The sequence below is a fragment of the Equus quagga genome, chromosome 2 (genome assembly GCF_021613505.1).
Source record: "Equus quagga isolate Etosha38 chromosome 2, UCLA_HA_Equagga_1.0, whole genome shotgun sequence".
Taxonomy (NCBI): domain Eukaryota; kingdom Metazoa; phylum Chordata; class Mammalia; order Perissodactyla; family Equidae; genus Equus; species Equus quagga.
Window position 1 is genome coordinate 110227816 of NC_060268.1, and position 16225 is coordinate 110244040.

At 44.4% G+C, this 16225-nt stretch overlaps 1 protein-coding gene across 1 annotated transcript in view; it reads right to left on the minus strand.

Moving 5' to 3' along the window:
- Positions 1-16225, minus strand: part of NID1 (nidogen 1) — a 77292-nt gene that overhangs the window by 36214 nt on the left and 24853 nt on the right. Inside the window, exons 5-9 of the mRNA XM_046652181.1 lie at positions 13663-13812; positions 10130-10381; positions 7689-7889; positions 5407-5652; positions 4261-4404 (exon numbers count right to left, since the gene is read on the minus strand). Coding sequence (XP_046508137.1) covers positions 4261-4404; positions 5407-5652; positions 7689-7889; positions 10130-10381; positions 13663-13812 — 993 coding nt within the window. The remainder of the gene's footprint in view (positions 1-4260; positions 4405-5406; positions 5653-7688; positions 7890-10129; positions 10382-13662; positions 13813-16225) is intronic.

Below are 16225 nucleotides of genomic sequence, written 5' to 3' on the forward strand. Positions count from 1 at the left end.
TGGTAAGTTGGTAAGGTCCTTCCTTGCCAAGCTTATTCTCAGAGTGTACACAGTTACTTCTGTCATTTCTAGAACTCTAAGACGGCGATGAGGAGGAGTTCATAATGGCTGAGACCACACAACTCCCCTCCCCATCTCAACCACCCCTCCTTAATGCCCTAATGGGAATCTTTCACATTCGGGAGACAAAAGCTCACGGGTACACCTCTGATGGGCAATCTAGCCAGTCTCTCCATCGGTGAGACAAATGCCCTGCTGGCTTATTGGACAACACTGCACAAGACAAGCATTTTTGCCACACCAGCTGCATGGTTTGACCTATAGCCAGGCAAAACCCAAACCCAATGGTATCCAGCTTCTTGAAAATATACTGCAATGTACGTTTCTGTGAAATGTTTAAGATACAAGATCTCACACAAGGGGACTGCTCCAGGCACAGCTGTAAGGTTATGGAACAAAGACCTCCCAAGGCAGCCTCTTCCCTGGGCTGGCGCTGCGGTGGGTGTGGGGGCTATTCAGCAAGCGTGGACTTTACACTCCATCCACCAGCTGCTGCTCCAACAGCATGCGAGAAAAAGATCATCTGGCTTCCACTGTCTCTGCGCCACAACTCTCAGAAGACACTCCCAGCACAGATGTCTGGACACACCATGCAGACTGCAGGGCTCCACGGCTCACACTCAAGTGCCAGAGCACAGAGCACAGAGCAACAGTTTTCAGTCAAAGGGACAGAACAAAATCACCAGGGGAACTTTTCCGAATTCCATTCCCCCCTGGAAGGTTTATGGAAAGGGAAGCTGTGTGTTTCAAAAAAGCTTCTTAGGTGACTAGAAGGGTGCGTGGCCCTCACACCCTACCTGGAGAGCCACTGGAAAATAGGACCTGGGGGCCCACGGGATCAGGGAGCGGATGGTCCCCTACCACAACCTCCACCTCCATGCAGGTCTACACATATAATCCAAGCTGGGCGACCCCTTTTCTTCAGAGCTAGACCTAGCAATTTCCCCGCTAAGATCTCATCGTGCTTACAGTTTAGAAATTCCTCCTAATGTCTCATTTAAATCCTCCCTTCCGTAAACTGAGGCTAAGACTTTAATCCTTTCTTTGGTGGAAGTAGTGAATTGGTGATAACTGTTCCTCATAAAATATCACAATATCTGTTTGAAGATTATTGTTCTTATTATTCAACATCGAGTCAACCTCTTCTCTGGGGAGAGATTTCCTTTCATATAAATCATTCTCTACCCCAATAGGAAAATCCTGGATTATTCTTGTAATTACTGCTTCCTTTCTGATTGTTTTCCAGAGTGGCTACTTTTCACATATTTCCAACAACTCTTAAGTTTCTCCAATTTGTCCCTTTTCTAAAGATCAGGCTCTTTAAGAATGAGAGTCTCATGGCTGAGTTGTTAAATGCCTTGTGTGTACTCAAAATTACTCAGCGAGAGATTATCCAAAACTCTCTCCACAGACTCCCAACTGAGAAATCTACGAAGCCATTCTGCCAGGCTCCAGAGCTCTGTGAGCCAACCGGAAGTCTTCTCCTAATTACCCTGGAGGCTCGCTCTGCGGTGTCTAACCAACACCGGCCTTGTTTGGGATGTCATCTATCATTATATCAGCGTCATGCACACTGAATTACAAAGGCTCATCCTCATTCTCTTCTAAGGCACTTTCCAGGTCAAAATAATACATGAAGTGATCTGCTTAATGCAATTTCCTATCATCAGCCTAGTGTCTCAATGCATTAACACTTTGGAGCACGTTCTAGTGACCCGGAACAAAACGTAGCCTGACTGGGAATATACCCACATTCCATGGCGCTAATCTGCCGGAACGAGGACTAACCATAGGACAAAGGCAAGTCCACACACGACCACCTGTCTTCCCGGGTGAGGACCTCAGAGGGTTTTCTCTGATAGCAACAGATTACAGAAAGCATGACTGGTCATGCTTTGTGAAGGGAAGCAAGCACTCCCACTATGACAAGCTCCGACCCCAAGAGTGGACTTAGCCAGGGTGGGGTTCAGCAGCAGCGCACTGCGGTAGCTCCATGTTGGACTAAGCTTCGATTGGCTTAGGAAATTGACACAGGGCTACATAAAGGCTAAGGAGGTGCAGGCTTCTGCTGGAGAAATGAGGGAGCCCCATCCTTGCCTGGTGTGCATCGCATCTTCATGGCCCAGGGAGGGCTCCGCTCACACACACAAAGTATCATGCTGCTTCAAACTGGCCTCAGCCAATTCAGCCATTTGAGGCCGTTGGGCTCTTTGGGGAAATCTGGGGAACTCTGATGATCAGAGGTGAGTGGGAACTATGTCCCCTCCCCAGTGGTATGGTACAAGGAAAGTGAGTCTCGGATTGAATTCTAGCACATGTACAAAGTTATCAGTAAGCTGGCTAAGCAACGGTGCAGCCTGCTCCTGTAAGCGAAGTCCCTGCTCTCCATCAGGTCAGACGTTCCAGTGAGCAGCTTACCTGAAGCTTCACCCTGAAGCAGTTACAGCAACACCCCACAGCAGGATCTGCTAACCTTCACGGTAAATCAGCACACCAAATCTGCCATTAATTGGAGGCCCTGGATTCCAGACCCAAGGCATCCTTCCCAAATTCAAGGCTGCTGGGCTCCCTAGATTCTTACCCCAGGCCTTAAAGGGGGCTGGTCATCTTTCTGGCCAAACATATGTGCGGACACATTCACGTCACGAGGAAATCTTACTTCTGGCATTCCTTACATTCATCAGTGAGCCGTCTGCTGCAGATTTAGGCAGCACTGGTTGAAGCACGGGACATTCGTGCACTAGTGGCCTCTGCTGTCTGGACTCTTCACTGAGTCAGGAGTCAACTAACTGCCCCTTGGTAGTGGGTTAAAATTTAGTAAGAAACATATAAATATCAAGCCACCTATGTGAAATTATTCAAAGTTAAACTATAAGTAATAAAATCAGTGCCATGAGAAAGCACAGTAATATACTGGCTTGAGTCAGAGACTCAAATTGCAATGTTCCAACATCACTGGCTCACTTTAATGAGCCTCAATTTTCTCATCTGTAAATACAGGAATGAACCTCCTACCCATTAGGATGGCCACTATCAAAAAAAACAAAAAAACAAGTGTTGGCATGGAAAAGGAGAAATTGCAACCTTTGTGTAATGTCGGTGGGAATGTAAAATGGTGCAGCCACTATGGAAGACAGAGTGGCAGGTCCTCAAAAAATCAAATATAGCATTACCATAGGATCCAGCAATTCCACTTCTTGTAATATACTGAAAAGAACTGAAAGCAAGGACTCAAACATTGATATTCGTGCACCCATGTTCATAGCAGCATTATTCACAATAGCCAAAGAATTGAGTCAGCCCAAGTGTCCATAGACAGATGAATGGATTGAAAAAAATGGAGTATACACATGCAATGCACTATTATTCAGCCTTAAAAAGGAAGGAAATTGTGACACATGCTACAACGTGGACGAACCGTGAGGACATTATGCTGAGTAAAATAAGCCAGTCACAAAAGGACAAATATGTATGATTCCACACATACAAGGTACCCAGAGTAGTCAAATTCAGAGACAGAAAATAGAAAGGTGGTTACCAGGGGCTGGGGGGAAGGCAAATGGGAAGCTGCTGCTTAACGGGAATAGAGTTTCAGTTCTGCAAGAGGAAAAGAGTTCTGGAGATGGATGGTGGTGACGGTTGCATGACAATGCAAATGAACTCGATGCTGCTGAACTGTACACTTAAAATGGTTAAAATGTTAAACTTTATGTTATATGTATTTTACCACAATTAAAAATAATTTTAAAAAGACAGAATTGAAAGAACCTATCTCATCAGAGATGGTTCAACTCAACTTAATTCAATTCAAATTAAATGAGACGGTGTTTGTGAAGTGCTTAACAGACAGCGCCTGGGTCCGTGACAGTTACCGTCATCTTGTTAAGTGTTATAAACAGTGCTGACTTTAGTTTCCCTGTAAACCTGTGTGTTCTTAAGGTGAAGTGGAGTGTGGTCTTATACATCCTACTCTGTTGCTCAGAGTCAGTCCATCTGATCAGATGAAAGAAAAGGGCAGGAACCCACATTACCAAGGGAACACCAAGTGCGGGGCTTAAACAGCCCGGGCATGGCCTGCCCACCAGGAAGTACCTCACCCGTGCTTCCTCGCCTCACCCAGATCTCTGCTTTACAGAGTCTGGATAATTCCTCCTAGGCTGTTTTCCCCCAGCCCCTACAAGTCACAACTGATGGCCATACCAGAGCAGGTCCGCCCGTCTCCTCGGAAGCCGATGGAGCATTCGCAGGTGAACTGTGTCCCGGGGCCGGGGCGGCAGGCCGCGTTGGTGTCACAGCCATGAGTGCCGATGTAGCAAGGATTCTGAAGGGCATCAGGGGAGCCATCTGTGAAGGCAGAGCCATTGAAACCAAGTGAGTATTCAGAAAGTCTTGCAGGTTTCCTCCTTCCACAGAAAGTAAGGCATAGCTGATGACCAGGAGAGCAGCAGGGGTCCTGGAACAGGAAACCAGCCGACTCCTGTGTCACCCTGGGGCAGGATCAGCAAACTACATCCCTCTAGACTGATGCCTGTTTTTGTTAATAAAGTTTTACTGGAAACCAGCCACACCTACTCACTTGCATACGGTCTGTGGCCACTTTTGTGCTACCATGGCAGAACTGAGATCTTGTGGCAGACACTGTATAGCTAGCAAAATCTAAAATATTTACTCTATGGCCTTTTAAGCAAAAGATGCGCCAACCTCTGCTGCCTAGAGCTACAGTTGTCAAAGGAGGGAGAAAGGCACCTGCCCTCCTTCTGCTTTTTGGAGTCAAGCAAGGACAACCTTGGGCAGCTGGAGAAGCGACCTGGATATGGAAGGAGAACCATAAATAACTGAAAAAGAGAAAGATCTTAACATCCAGACTCAAAATACACAGAACCCCTGGGGCTTTAAGATTTGGATGACGTGAAATCTGAGACAGATGTCATGCTAGCTCCCAAAATGCCAGCTCCTTCCATGCAGCCAGAAGCACTGAGAGACCAGACCTCAGCACTGCGATGTGCTGTCACACAGCAGAGAGCACACGTTCCTTTCAAGGCTGAGTATCAGAGTGTTTGAAGTGCCTTGCCAAAACCAGCTGTCGCCTTTGGATGGTCCACTCTGTAACTCAACGAGTTAGCACTCTTTGCTCTAGCCCAAATCGGATAATGAAGAAGCCTTAGGTTAGCAGAACAGAGACAGGTAGTTTTCTAAGAATCATAGATGGCAAGACATTTATTTCTGCCAGGAGATATTTTAGCATAATTTTCTTCTTCCCGAGAGATGAAAAATAACACGTCAAAGGGCACAGAGACAGATGTGCCGGCACATACATGATGCCCAGTCTGAGCTGCCATCTCTTACCCCTCACAGGACCGATGGAGTTGCTTAGAGCATAGCGCAAGATCCTCTCTTCCTGGTTGTACAGGACAAACACGCTGTCCACCGAGAGCTGCTGGGTGCTGGGCAGGGCCAGCTGGGAGTCGTCGTGGGTGCACTCCTGGAAGGTGATGGTCTGGCGCCACTGGTAAGTGTGGACGTGTGAAGGGGCAGCGCCATCTCGCTCGGGCTCCGTCACGGTGTATTCCCGGGTGGAGGAGGATGTGATCACTGGGATGGGGAAGAAGGAGGGAGACGAGGCGGGGAGACAAAGGAGAGATCTTAAGGATGCAAGGGGCTTAATCAAGGGCTTTAAAACCAGCCGCAGTATTCCCTGCCCACAATGCTACCAGACGAGGGATCAGATGGAATGGGTCAAATAAGGCCATTTATCTCTGTGTTGGGACTCACTCCACTCATAGATTTCCCATGCTATTCTTGGTGTTACTCGCATTAGTAATATTTATTGCTTTTTCTCATCAGGTGCTTCTCTGTAAGTTCCTAAGCCGCCCAGAATCAACCCAGAGATTAAGGTCTGGTGGAAAGAGCACATACGTGGCAGGAGATACACCTGAATTCAGGCGGCACCATCACTCACAAGCTGTGTGATCACAGGGCCGGTGACTAACTTCTTTAGCCTCAATTTCTTTTACAACATGGATGGGGTGAGGATAAGACAATGTATGTAAAACTTCTGGAATCAAGCAGGCTAATACTATCATTAAGATAAACTATCGTTTATGAAGCATTTACCACATGACTAGCAGAGCGCTAACTGCTTTATGTAGGCTATCTCACTTAGGATTCAAGAAATAGTGGTTGCTATGTATAACCCTAGATTAAGTAGTTTTCTGATATTAAAAAAATGAGACATTAAATGGGTTTCAGTAGCCAGTTTCTGGAAAATTACTACTGTGAGCAAACCTCAGTAGGGGAGAAGAGAGGCGGTCTGCCCCACTTAGCCATACGACAAAACTCTCAGCTTCCTATTTTTAAAAAAAGGATGAAAGACTCTTTATATTTGTGTGCTCTGCTGTAGTTCATAATAAAAGCCAGAGGATAAATAAAAGATTAGTGTAAGCTGCCTCTTGTCCAGCTCCCACGTGCTGGGCTGCCAGAAACACCATCTGGTCGCAGGCTGACTGCAGACTGGGGTCCTGTTCATTCCATCTCCGATTCACTCACTCTCCTCCCCCACAGTTAAGCCATGAAGCCTTGGTAATTGGTACAAACTTTCTAGATGGCAATTTAAAAAGAGCCTTTAAAAAGTTCCTACTGTTTGACTCAGCACTTCTTTTTCTAGGAATTAAGTCAGAAAAGAATCAGAGATTTGGTCAAGATTTATGACAAACATGGTCATTTCAACTCATTAAGAGGACAAATTGGAAATAACCTAAGCTTTAAAAACAGAGTAGTTTAACTTAATAGCCACACAATAGAATTGTATGGATTCATTTAAAAGTGTTTTCAAAGCCTACCTAATGAAATATAAAATATTCATGATTTGTCTTTAATTGGAAAAGCGAAGATATAATAATGTGGTATGATTGCAATTTTATTTAAATAAAAACTATGCACCTGACTGGACATTATATAATAGTATCGCATCAATGTTAAATTTCCTGATTTCGATCATCGTACTGTGGCCATGTAAGAGAATGTTTTGTACTTAGGAAAAACACGTCAAGTATTTAGAGGGTGAACGATCATGATGTCTACAACTTACTCTTAAATATACATATATATGTATATATGAGTGAGAAAGAATGATACAGTAAATGTGGCAAAATGTTAACAATTGTTGAACCTGGGTAAATGGTGCTAAAATTGTGCTATTTTCAACTTTTCTGTAAGTTTGAAATTATTTAAAATAAAAAGTTAACTATATATACGTGTATATTATAATAAAATTATATTACTTGATTTTGAAATTACATAATATGTTGAGATATTTATATTGGGATATTATATATATGTTGGGATATTTTATACATATATACAGAGAAAAGGCTGAAAGGAAATACATTTAAAGTGAATAATAATGTCCTGATTTTACGACTGTAAGTTACACTTATTCTCTCTTTGGCACTAAATTCTCTCTGATGAGTGTGCACTATGTCTATAATCAGTGGAAAGGTGACACTAATAAGGTCTCATCCATGTATTTCCCTCTGGAAGCCCAGGTGAGTGCACCCGTGCGGGGCTGCCGCAGCGGGCAGCTGGAGCAGGTGGCTGTCACCAGGCCGTCCCGGCCGCGGCAGGCTCACCCCCACGGGAGTAGTGGTAGAGCTCTGTGTAGGGCTCGATGTGCACCGAGGAGCCGAACGGGATCTGCGGCACGTGGCCCTCCAGCTCCGTGTCGATGGTCAGGTGTCCGTGCTCGTCGATGCCGCTGAACTGCTGCTTAATCACCAGCTTGCCCGGGTGCCCCACAAAGGTCACCTCGGCCTGGCGGGTGAACTCGCCTCCTGGAAAGCAAGGTCAGTCCATCACTTTGGGGTCAGAGAAGACGCCCTCATGCCTGCCCTGGACTCACAGTGCTGCACCATGAAGTGGGGGTGGGCCCACACCTCCTCTGCAGATGCTTCAGTGTGATTGATAGAAATGGGGCTGGTGACACTGAGGACAGAGCTGGGATATCCATGTGGCCCAACTGAGTCATGCACAGAGGAGAGAAGCTGCTTCCCAGCTACACAGCAGCATCTGAGACGGGCTGGCTCAGGCGTAGTGTTGGGCAAAGCAGGGGCCTGGGGTTTGACTCCAACTGTGCCCAGTACTGCTTGGGTGAACTTGAACAAGCTACTTAACTCCACTGAGCCTCCATTTCCTGATGATAAAAAATGGGATACAATCTATCTTGTGGGAATTAGATGAGATAAAGTATGCTAAAAAGTGCTCTGCCAAATGTGAATGGCTCCCAGATGTCATTTAAGGTGATGACTGTTATAACAGCTAAGCCCTGCTCAGGATTGGTGAGTTCAAGGCAAACCATCACCAGAACCAGAAACCACCCTGGGAGCAGGAATTCCCTGTGCTCTGTGCAGAGCAGCAGCCCCAGACAGGCAGAAAAAATATTTTCCCCTTCTTCCAGCTTCTTCCCTTTCCCATGTTTGCACGCTCCCATTACAACAGGGGCTGGCAAACTAGGGCCCCAGGGCTAAATCTGGTCAGCAGCCCTGGAGCCAAGAAAAGTCTTTACATTTTACAATTTTTTTTTAAAAAAGTCAAAAGAATATTTCATGATAGGTGAAAATGATATGAAATTTAAATTTCAGTGCCCGTTAACAAAGTTTCATTGATCACAGTCACGCTCATTCTTTTGCCTATTATCTCTGTTGAGCAGTTGCAACATAGATGGTATAGCCTAAAATGTTTAGACAAAGCTTAAAATATGTACTATCTGGCCCTTTGCAGAAGAAGTTTGACAACTCCTGCTTTACAGTATGCAAGTTCCAGGCAGATACCCAACTGATAACACAAGTCCTGAGGCAGTTAAAAAGGACTGTGGTAGAAACAAAGATGCGCTATGCAGGCAATTTGTAAAGACTCTCTCAGCGCTGCTGAAGTTGATGTATGTTACAAAGTATCACCAAGGCAAATTAACCCACATACAAGGCAACACGCATGTAAAAAGCTATGGAGGGAAGGAGTAGGGTAGGTGGGTCTGACTGCAAAGTTCAACTATGTCAGCAAAGGAAAGAGCGTGTTTGCACTAGAACATGAACATGGTTATAATACGCAGGATATATATGCCTGAGGGATATGGAGAAAAAACATTAGGCCATAAATTAGCATATCTTACGGGTAAGTTCACCCTTTTTCAAATATATAGCCCCTCCTTTCTTAAAATGGCCACGCTTCAGGAAGTCGTGCATTTACGTGCTATAACTTTTGGAGGGTTACCCGTGTAAAGCCTGCAGACCCTGCTTTCAGCAGTGTTTCCACAAAAGCCGTGGCTGAGGCTCCAGCGAGGCTGCTGGTGGTGGAGAAGGCAGATCCCGGTGGTCGGAGGCAGGGCTATGTACCTGCCTCCCAGCATAACAGACTCCAGGTCCTAGAAGTGGTTGGAGGTGAAGGACACAGGCTCCTCCACCCGAGCTGCCCCCAGGAAAGGGCCTCGAGCACGCACAGGTGGAGTGGCCTCGGCAGAGCATGCGGGAGGCCACGCTACTCAGGGAAATGTCCCCCGACCATCTGCCTGCACGTCCACTAAAGACTGAACAGGACACAGTCTCTAAGAAGCTCCAAGAAAACTCAGGTTTCCTAAGACTCATGGGGATTATGTTTATCAGGCTTAATTTAGCTAGAAATGACAGGTTCTTTTTCTCCGAGCAGATACTGAAGAAATGTCAAATATCACTTTCAGACTGGTTTGGAATTTGGAGGCAGGCTTGATAAACAGAAGGAGGGAAGCTGTGAGCCGCACACTTTGGGTTGTAAGGATATGAGACGACATCATTTGCTCTGCCGGAGACTTCTAAATCTCCACCATGAAATTGCTCCCTGATCAAAACACAATTCTAGACAGTCTTAGCTCATATATATTAGAGAAAAAATTATTGATAATTTTACCTCAACATCTTATTTCTGTAGCCAAAAAATACTTATCAGTAAGTTGCCTGCAGACATGGAGTTCCCTTTCATTTACTCCCGGGTCCCCCAGGCACCACTGTGTGGCCCATTAATGTTAATGTCTGACATAAACTACCTGTGATGCTGAACCCATTCTTGAATCCATCTTGCTCCACTGCAAACATCCATCCAATGATGCCTCCAACAGGGGCCAGAGGAAGCAGAGAATACCCAACAGTCTCGGGAATGGTGCTGATGGCTGTGTAGGAGCGCCCGTGGTTCATCACCACATAGGAGTGGAGGTCGGTGTTCTCGAAGACGATGGGGACCTGGCTGTTCCCCACGAAGATCCTTCCTTTCACCTTGCCATTAACTCGCTGGGGGGAACCTGAGCAGGGAACAAAGAAAGAAGCCAGCCTTTCAAAAAAGAATAACATGACTGATAGGAGCTGTACCTATAAAGCAAAGAGGCAAAACAGCGCTGGGGTAAAGAGTTTGGGGATAAGCGAAAGTGGTTGTTCTTCCCAAGAAGGCAGTACCTACAACTGTGGCCATGAGCCTTAGAAATTTCAACGTCCTACCCCTCTTCCATGCTGATTGACAATGGACAGCATGAAAGCAGCTCCAGTGAGAGCCATCGTGTGATGGAGGAACTTCAGGGGAAATAAAATAATCTCAGGAGAAGAACAGTGTCACTGGTCATCTAGAACTAGGTGATTATATAATTGACAGCTTTTGAGAGTATAAAGGACAGCACGAGTAATTTCATTGGGACAACGGGGCTAAACTGGATGGTCCCGGAAATCGGGGACATTTGGTTGACTGATCTAAAATACATCTTAATAAGCATCTCTGGCTCCAATATAGTCCTATTACCCAGGGTTGGGACGCCAGTCTGAGTCCTGGAGCTTCATCCAGCCCAAGCCAGAGCAGGCCCGGGCATGGCAGACATCACAGGCCACACAACATGCCCTCTGACCCAGGACCAGCTTGTGGACTGGAGTGTTTGTTGTGGATTGTTTCATTTAGACAACTGGGAAAGATGTGAAACCTACTGTGGCAAATTTAAAGGCTTTCTTCATAAATTGCCAGATAATATATGTAGGATACTGTTTTTGTTTTTAAAATTACCTTAATAATAAATGTCAGCTTATACCTATGGGAAAATATCTGAAGAGATGTACAGAAATTTGTTAACAGTGGTTCAGTCAGGGCAATATAGTGAACTTTCATTTTCTATACTATACATACTCCAACTCTTAGGTATATAACCAAAAGAACAGAAAATATGTGTCTGTACAAAAACATGTACATGAATGTTATTAGCAGAATTATTCATAACAGCCAAAATGGGAAACCACACAAATGTCCACCAATTGATGAATGGAACACAATGTGGTATATCCATGCAATGGAACATTATTTAGCTAGAAAAAAGGAGTGAAGTACTGATACATGTTAAAACATAGACAAACCTTGAAAACATTAAGTGAAAGAAATTAAAAACAAAAGGCCACAAATTGCACAGTTCCATTTATATGAATTGTCCAGAATAGGAAAACCCAAATTGACAGAAAGTAGATTAGCTATGGACAGGGGCCGAGGGACTCCGGGGGAAGTGAGAGTGCTAATGGATATAGGGTTTCTTTCTGGAGCGATGGAAATATTTTAAAATTAGATAGAGGTGATAGCTGCACATCTTAGTGAAAATACTAAAAACCACCAAATGGTATACTTTAATCAAGTGTGTTAGTTATATCTTTAAAAAAAACTGAAGGAAGAGGTAAATGTCACCTTGGACTGTTCAGGTTTGATGCAGAATTAAATTCTATCAGTTATTGATTGTATATATCTTGTTTTTCTTCCTAGATGACAAATTACTAGGGACAGGACTTTCACACCCAACTCCCTCGCTCAGTCTCAGCAAGTTCTCAGGAAAGTTTGTTGAATAACCCTGGACAGACAGGCTCACACCTGGGCGCCATCACCCACGTTCTGAAGAGCTTTGCCGCGTTCGATGTGTCCAAGCTGCTGAACAGGGTCATGGAGAAGCCAAGGCATGCTCAACACACAGAATATTTCTGCTCTCAAACTGTGTCATTACACTGGGGAATGCTGTGAAGTTAGAAGACTAATATCGAAAAAATGCATCTCCCAAACAATTGCAGAAACAAGCAGGAAAGCCAAGTTAAGGAAAGCAAACACATTTTTTTCTCCCAAACTTTGACCTATAAAAATGTTTCAAAAGCAGCAAGAATCCAACAAATACTTAAACCACAAAACTATTACGGGGCGTGTATATAATATCATTACGTAGCAGAAAAGCTTGGCACATCTGAGCTTGCCACCAAACCCAAACATCTCAGCATTTCCAGCTCTGATATTTGACGTGGAAAGAGCTAATGAGGTTGCTCTTGAGAAGAAGCTTTCATTGTAGATTTTGGAAGCTTCTCCCTGGGTGAGAAAAGTAGAAAAGCCCAATCTAAAACAAAGGAGCAAAGGCACACCCTCTGGGGTGGTGGGATTGAGAAGAAAACAGAAAACACATAAACATCCTCAAAAATTAAAAGTATAAAAAGTACACAAAATTTCCTTTCATTGCTGAAGATAATATTTAACAAAACTCACTTTATCTAATTGTGGCCCAGAAAGAAACTATTTTTTCTTCTAGCAAATTAAAATAACTGATTTAACTATAGCTATGGCAGGGGATCTGAAAAACAGAAAACATTCCTTCAACGCAGCCTTATTTATTAGGCAAATTCTGCAAAGCAACTGCGGTTCTTCATTAAACACAGAAGGAAAACGACTGGTGAGAAGTGAGGTGACTTGGCGTCTGAAGGAACACAGGTTCAGTACGGTGGGGTTCTTGTTGTTTTTATTTTAATTCCAGTTTATGGCCCTGGACTCCCACTGGTCTCACTCTCTGAGTAAACCGATATCCTGACCACCTAGACTTTCACTGAGAAGATTCTTCTGACCTCTGAGGACATCAAGCCTCGCTGGTCCTTTGGGGGCAGAACTCAGAACTGATGTCAGCCCACAGCTGCATCCGTGTTGGACTTGGCCCCACAATGGGTTTGGTGCTCTAAAATTAACTGTGGTGCCCGCCTTATGCTCTGCCATTACCATGCTGTGATTTCAGGGCCAGAGGAAAGGAAAACCCGAGGGGAAGGGGGACTGGAACAGATTCCACCCACTACAAACTTTGGTCTACACCAGCCCACAGTGGCCCTGCTGAGGGCTAATAACCAGTAGGATAGTCAAGTCTGTGAGTGAGACCAAATAAGAGGTTTGAAAGAAACTGAGGACAATGAGAGGCGTTAACAATTCCTGGTCCAGGCTGCATCAGTTCAACACTTCAGCCTTTGTCTCAGGCGAGGGGCACTCGTGAAGATGGGCTCCCAATGGCAGTCATCTCAGAGATGGAGAAACAGCACAGGAAAGAAGGAGACCTCGCCTTATTAGAAAATGGGCATTCTCCGAGGAACGCCCATTGGAGAAGTATGAGGAAGAATAGAGAATGAGAGAATCAGTATCCTCATCCCACTATAAACACTCCCCACCTTTAGAGATCCGGGTAAGGCAACCTTTGCAAACAAGTACCCAGACAAAAAGTCCACTCCTCCTCCTTCTCCCCACGGAAACTGAACACATCGAAGCAAGTACCTTCTGCAACACACTGCCGGCCATTCCCCGTGTAGCCTGCAACACAGCTGCAGCAGAAGCCCGTAGTGAAGTCCCTGCATTCTGCATGCACGGAGCACTGGTGTCGGTTGTTGGCACACGTCTGGCGGGAATGCGTGTTGTAGCTGAAAACTGCCCAGAGAAAACACAGCACACCTGTAAATGCTTCACAGGACTGGGGACCAGGGGCTTCAACACATTGTGCATCCAAAGCCTTGCAGGAATTCCCATCTGCTTAGGCAGTTCAGGGGCAGGACTCACAACCTGAGGCTACTTATATGCAGTCATGCATCACTTCATGAGGGGGATATGTTCTGAGAAATGTGCCGTTAAGCGATTTCCTCGTTGTGCGAACATCCTAGAGTGCACTTACACAGACCTAGATGGTACAGCCTACTGCACACCTTGGCTACATGTACTAACATGGGACCACCGTCATATGTGCGGGCCGTCTGTTGTTGACCAACACGTCCCTATGTGGCACATGACTATAGTGTGGTGGCTCCATGACTCAAATCACCAAGGCAAATGGGTCTAAAAGGAGCTTGAGAAATCATAATGGTGAATTACTTAAAAATGCTATAATCCAAGGTAGTCAGTGTCACTGAGTCCATATTAGGTTACAGCCATGCAAAATCAATCTTAATATGATGTCCATCTAATATAGTCAGAAAGATCAGCTTCACATTTTGGGGGGACCTTAAAATATTTTTTTTTACTACTTTTTTATTGTGGTAAAATATATATATAACATAAAATTTGCCATTTTAATGACCTTAAAATATTTTAAAACCCATTTGCCCCTTTCTTCTCCCCGGAGTATAACACAGAAGTTCTTACGCTGAAAAGCTGATTAGAAATAATTCCTAAGTAACACCTAGTCTAAAAGCCTTTGACACAAGAAACAAAAAGAATTTCTCCCTATTTCAAATTTCTACTGCCCAGGTTCATTTTATAAAAATTATGAACTAGCTCATTAACCTTAATCCAGAGCAAATTAATTTGGAATGAAGTTCAAAAGCACAGAGGGGATGCATTTTTAGAGGAGATAATGATCCAATTTATAATTGACTGTTATGGGCGAAGATAAAAGTAAAGTTTAGCTCAGATAGATTCAATTAGTCCTACATATGCAGAATTTCCAGTGGGCATAAAGATGGCGTTTGGAGCCAAGAACACTTGGGCCTTGAGCTGAACACATTTGAGATGTTCCCACGGATTGAGATGAACCCACGGATTGCTTCATCCCAGCTGTGGGCCCAGCCCCAGTGGGTCCCTTATGGCCTGTGTATCTGTGGGTGACTGCTCACATAACACCAGGAATGCATTGCTGGCTACAGAAGACACTGACCTTTCTAATAAAAACAGGGAAATAACTAGGATAAGAGGGACATAAAAACATCTGTTTAAGACACATTTTGGGTTCAAATCTAGGCTTTTCTCAGTACCAAGTCATACACCACCATAAGCTGTTGGGGCCAGATATGATCCCATTTCAAAGTGATGGCTTCACGAATGAGAATTTCAGAGACACGTGGACAGGGTAAAAAGCAGGATGCGATTCAAATCTCATCACCTGCAAGTAAACCTACCCCACACAGCTGGGGGGGAGATCACTCAGAAACCCAGCTGTAAGAGCAGAGTGCCACGCGCTAAGAGATGTCAGCATCACCCCAGGAAATCCAGGGTACGGTGTGTGTAGGGGGAGCCCTGAGACATGAGCCCTGTCCGCATCGCACCACTAAAGCGAATGTTCTCCATTTCTGTGCCTCAGAAGTGAGTAAGCAGACTACCCCGGCCACGAGATCCTGTCCATGCTTTGGGATACTCAATAAGAACAAACATTTATGCCTATTGCTATGAGACAAATCAGAACAAGTAAGGAAAAATAAAAATGAGTGAATAATGTAGAATGGAGTAGATTTTTCTGAAGGCCTTATGATAATTTCATAGGAGAAGCAGTAAAGAGTCATAGTAAACATCATTCAAAGGCTTGGCCCATGCCATTTAAATGGATCTCAGTGGATTATATGTCAACCAGAAGAGCAAAAAATAATGAACACTGTTTAGTTTGAATGTCTTTCATAAGACAAATCAAAGCATGCTGGGGTTCAAATGGTTTTCCCTCAAAATGTAGCAAAAATCTGATATAATATGGTTGAGTAGAAGATATTGTACTTTAAACTTATCTTTAAAAAGGGGATCTACTTATTTTGTATTTTTAAATCTTCACAAAGCAACTCTGAAACTGACAGGACCTGGGAGGAAAAATAATCAACCATTCTCCTTCCAAAACCAAGAGGAAATAAATGTCAAAGATAAACTGCGTAAATAGCCAAAGGAACTTCTAAAATGTTTTTTCAGGTGGGTGAATAGATTTCTGATCTCAGAAGTCACAAATAAGAAAATCTGACTTTCAAAATAATTCTAAAGCACTTTTCTCTCTAAAACAGACAAAAAGGAATAACAGGAAACTTGAAAGAGGACACGCTCCACAGTTTCCATAACTACAGCCCTAGTCCCAAAAGACCACTTGGAGTCTCTG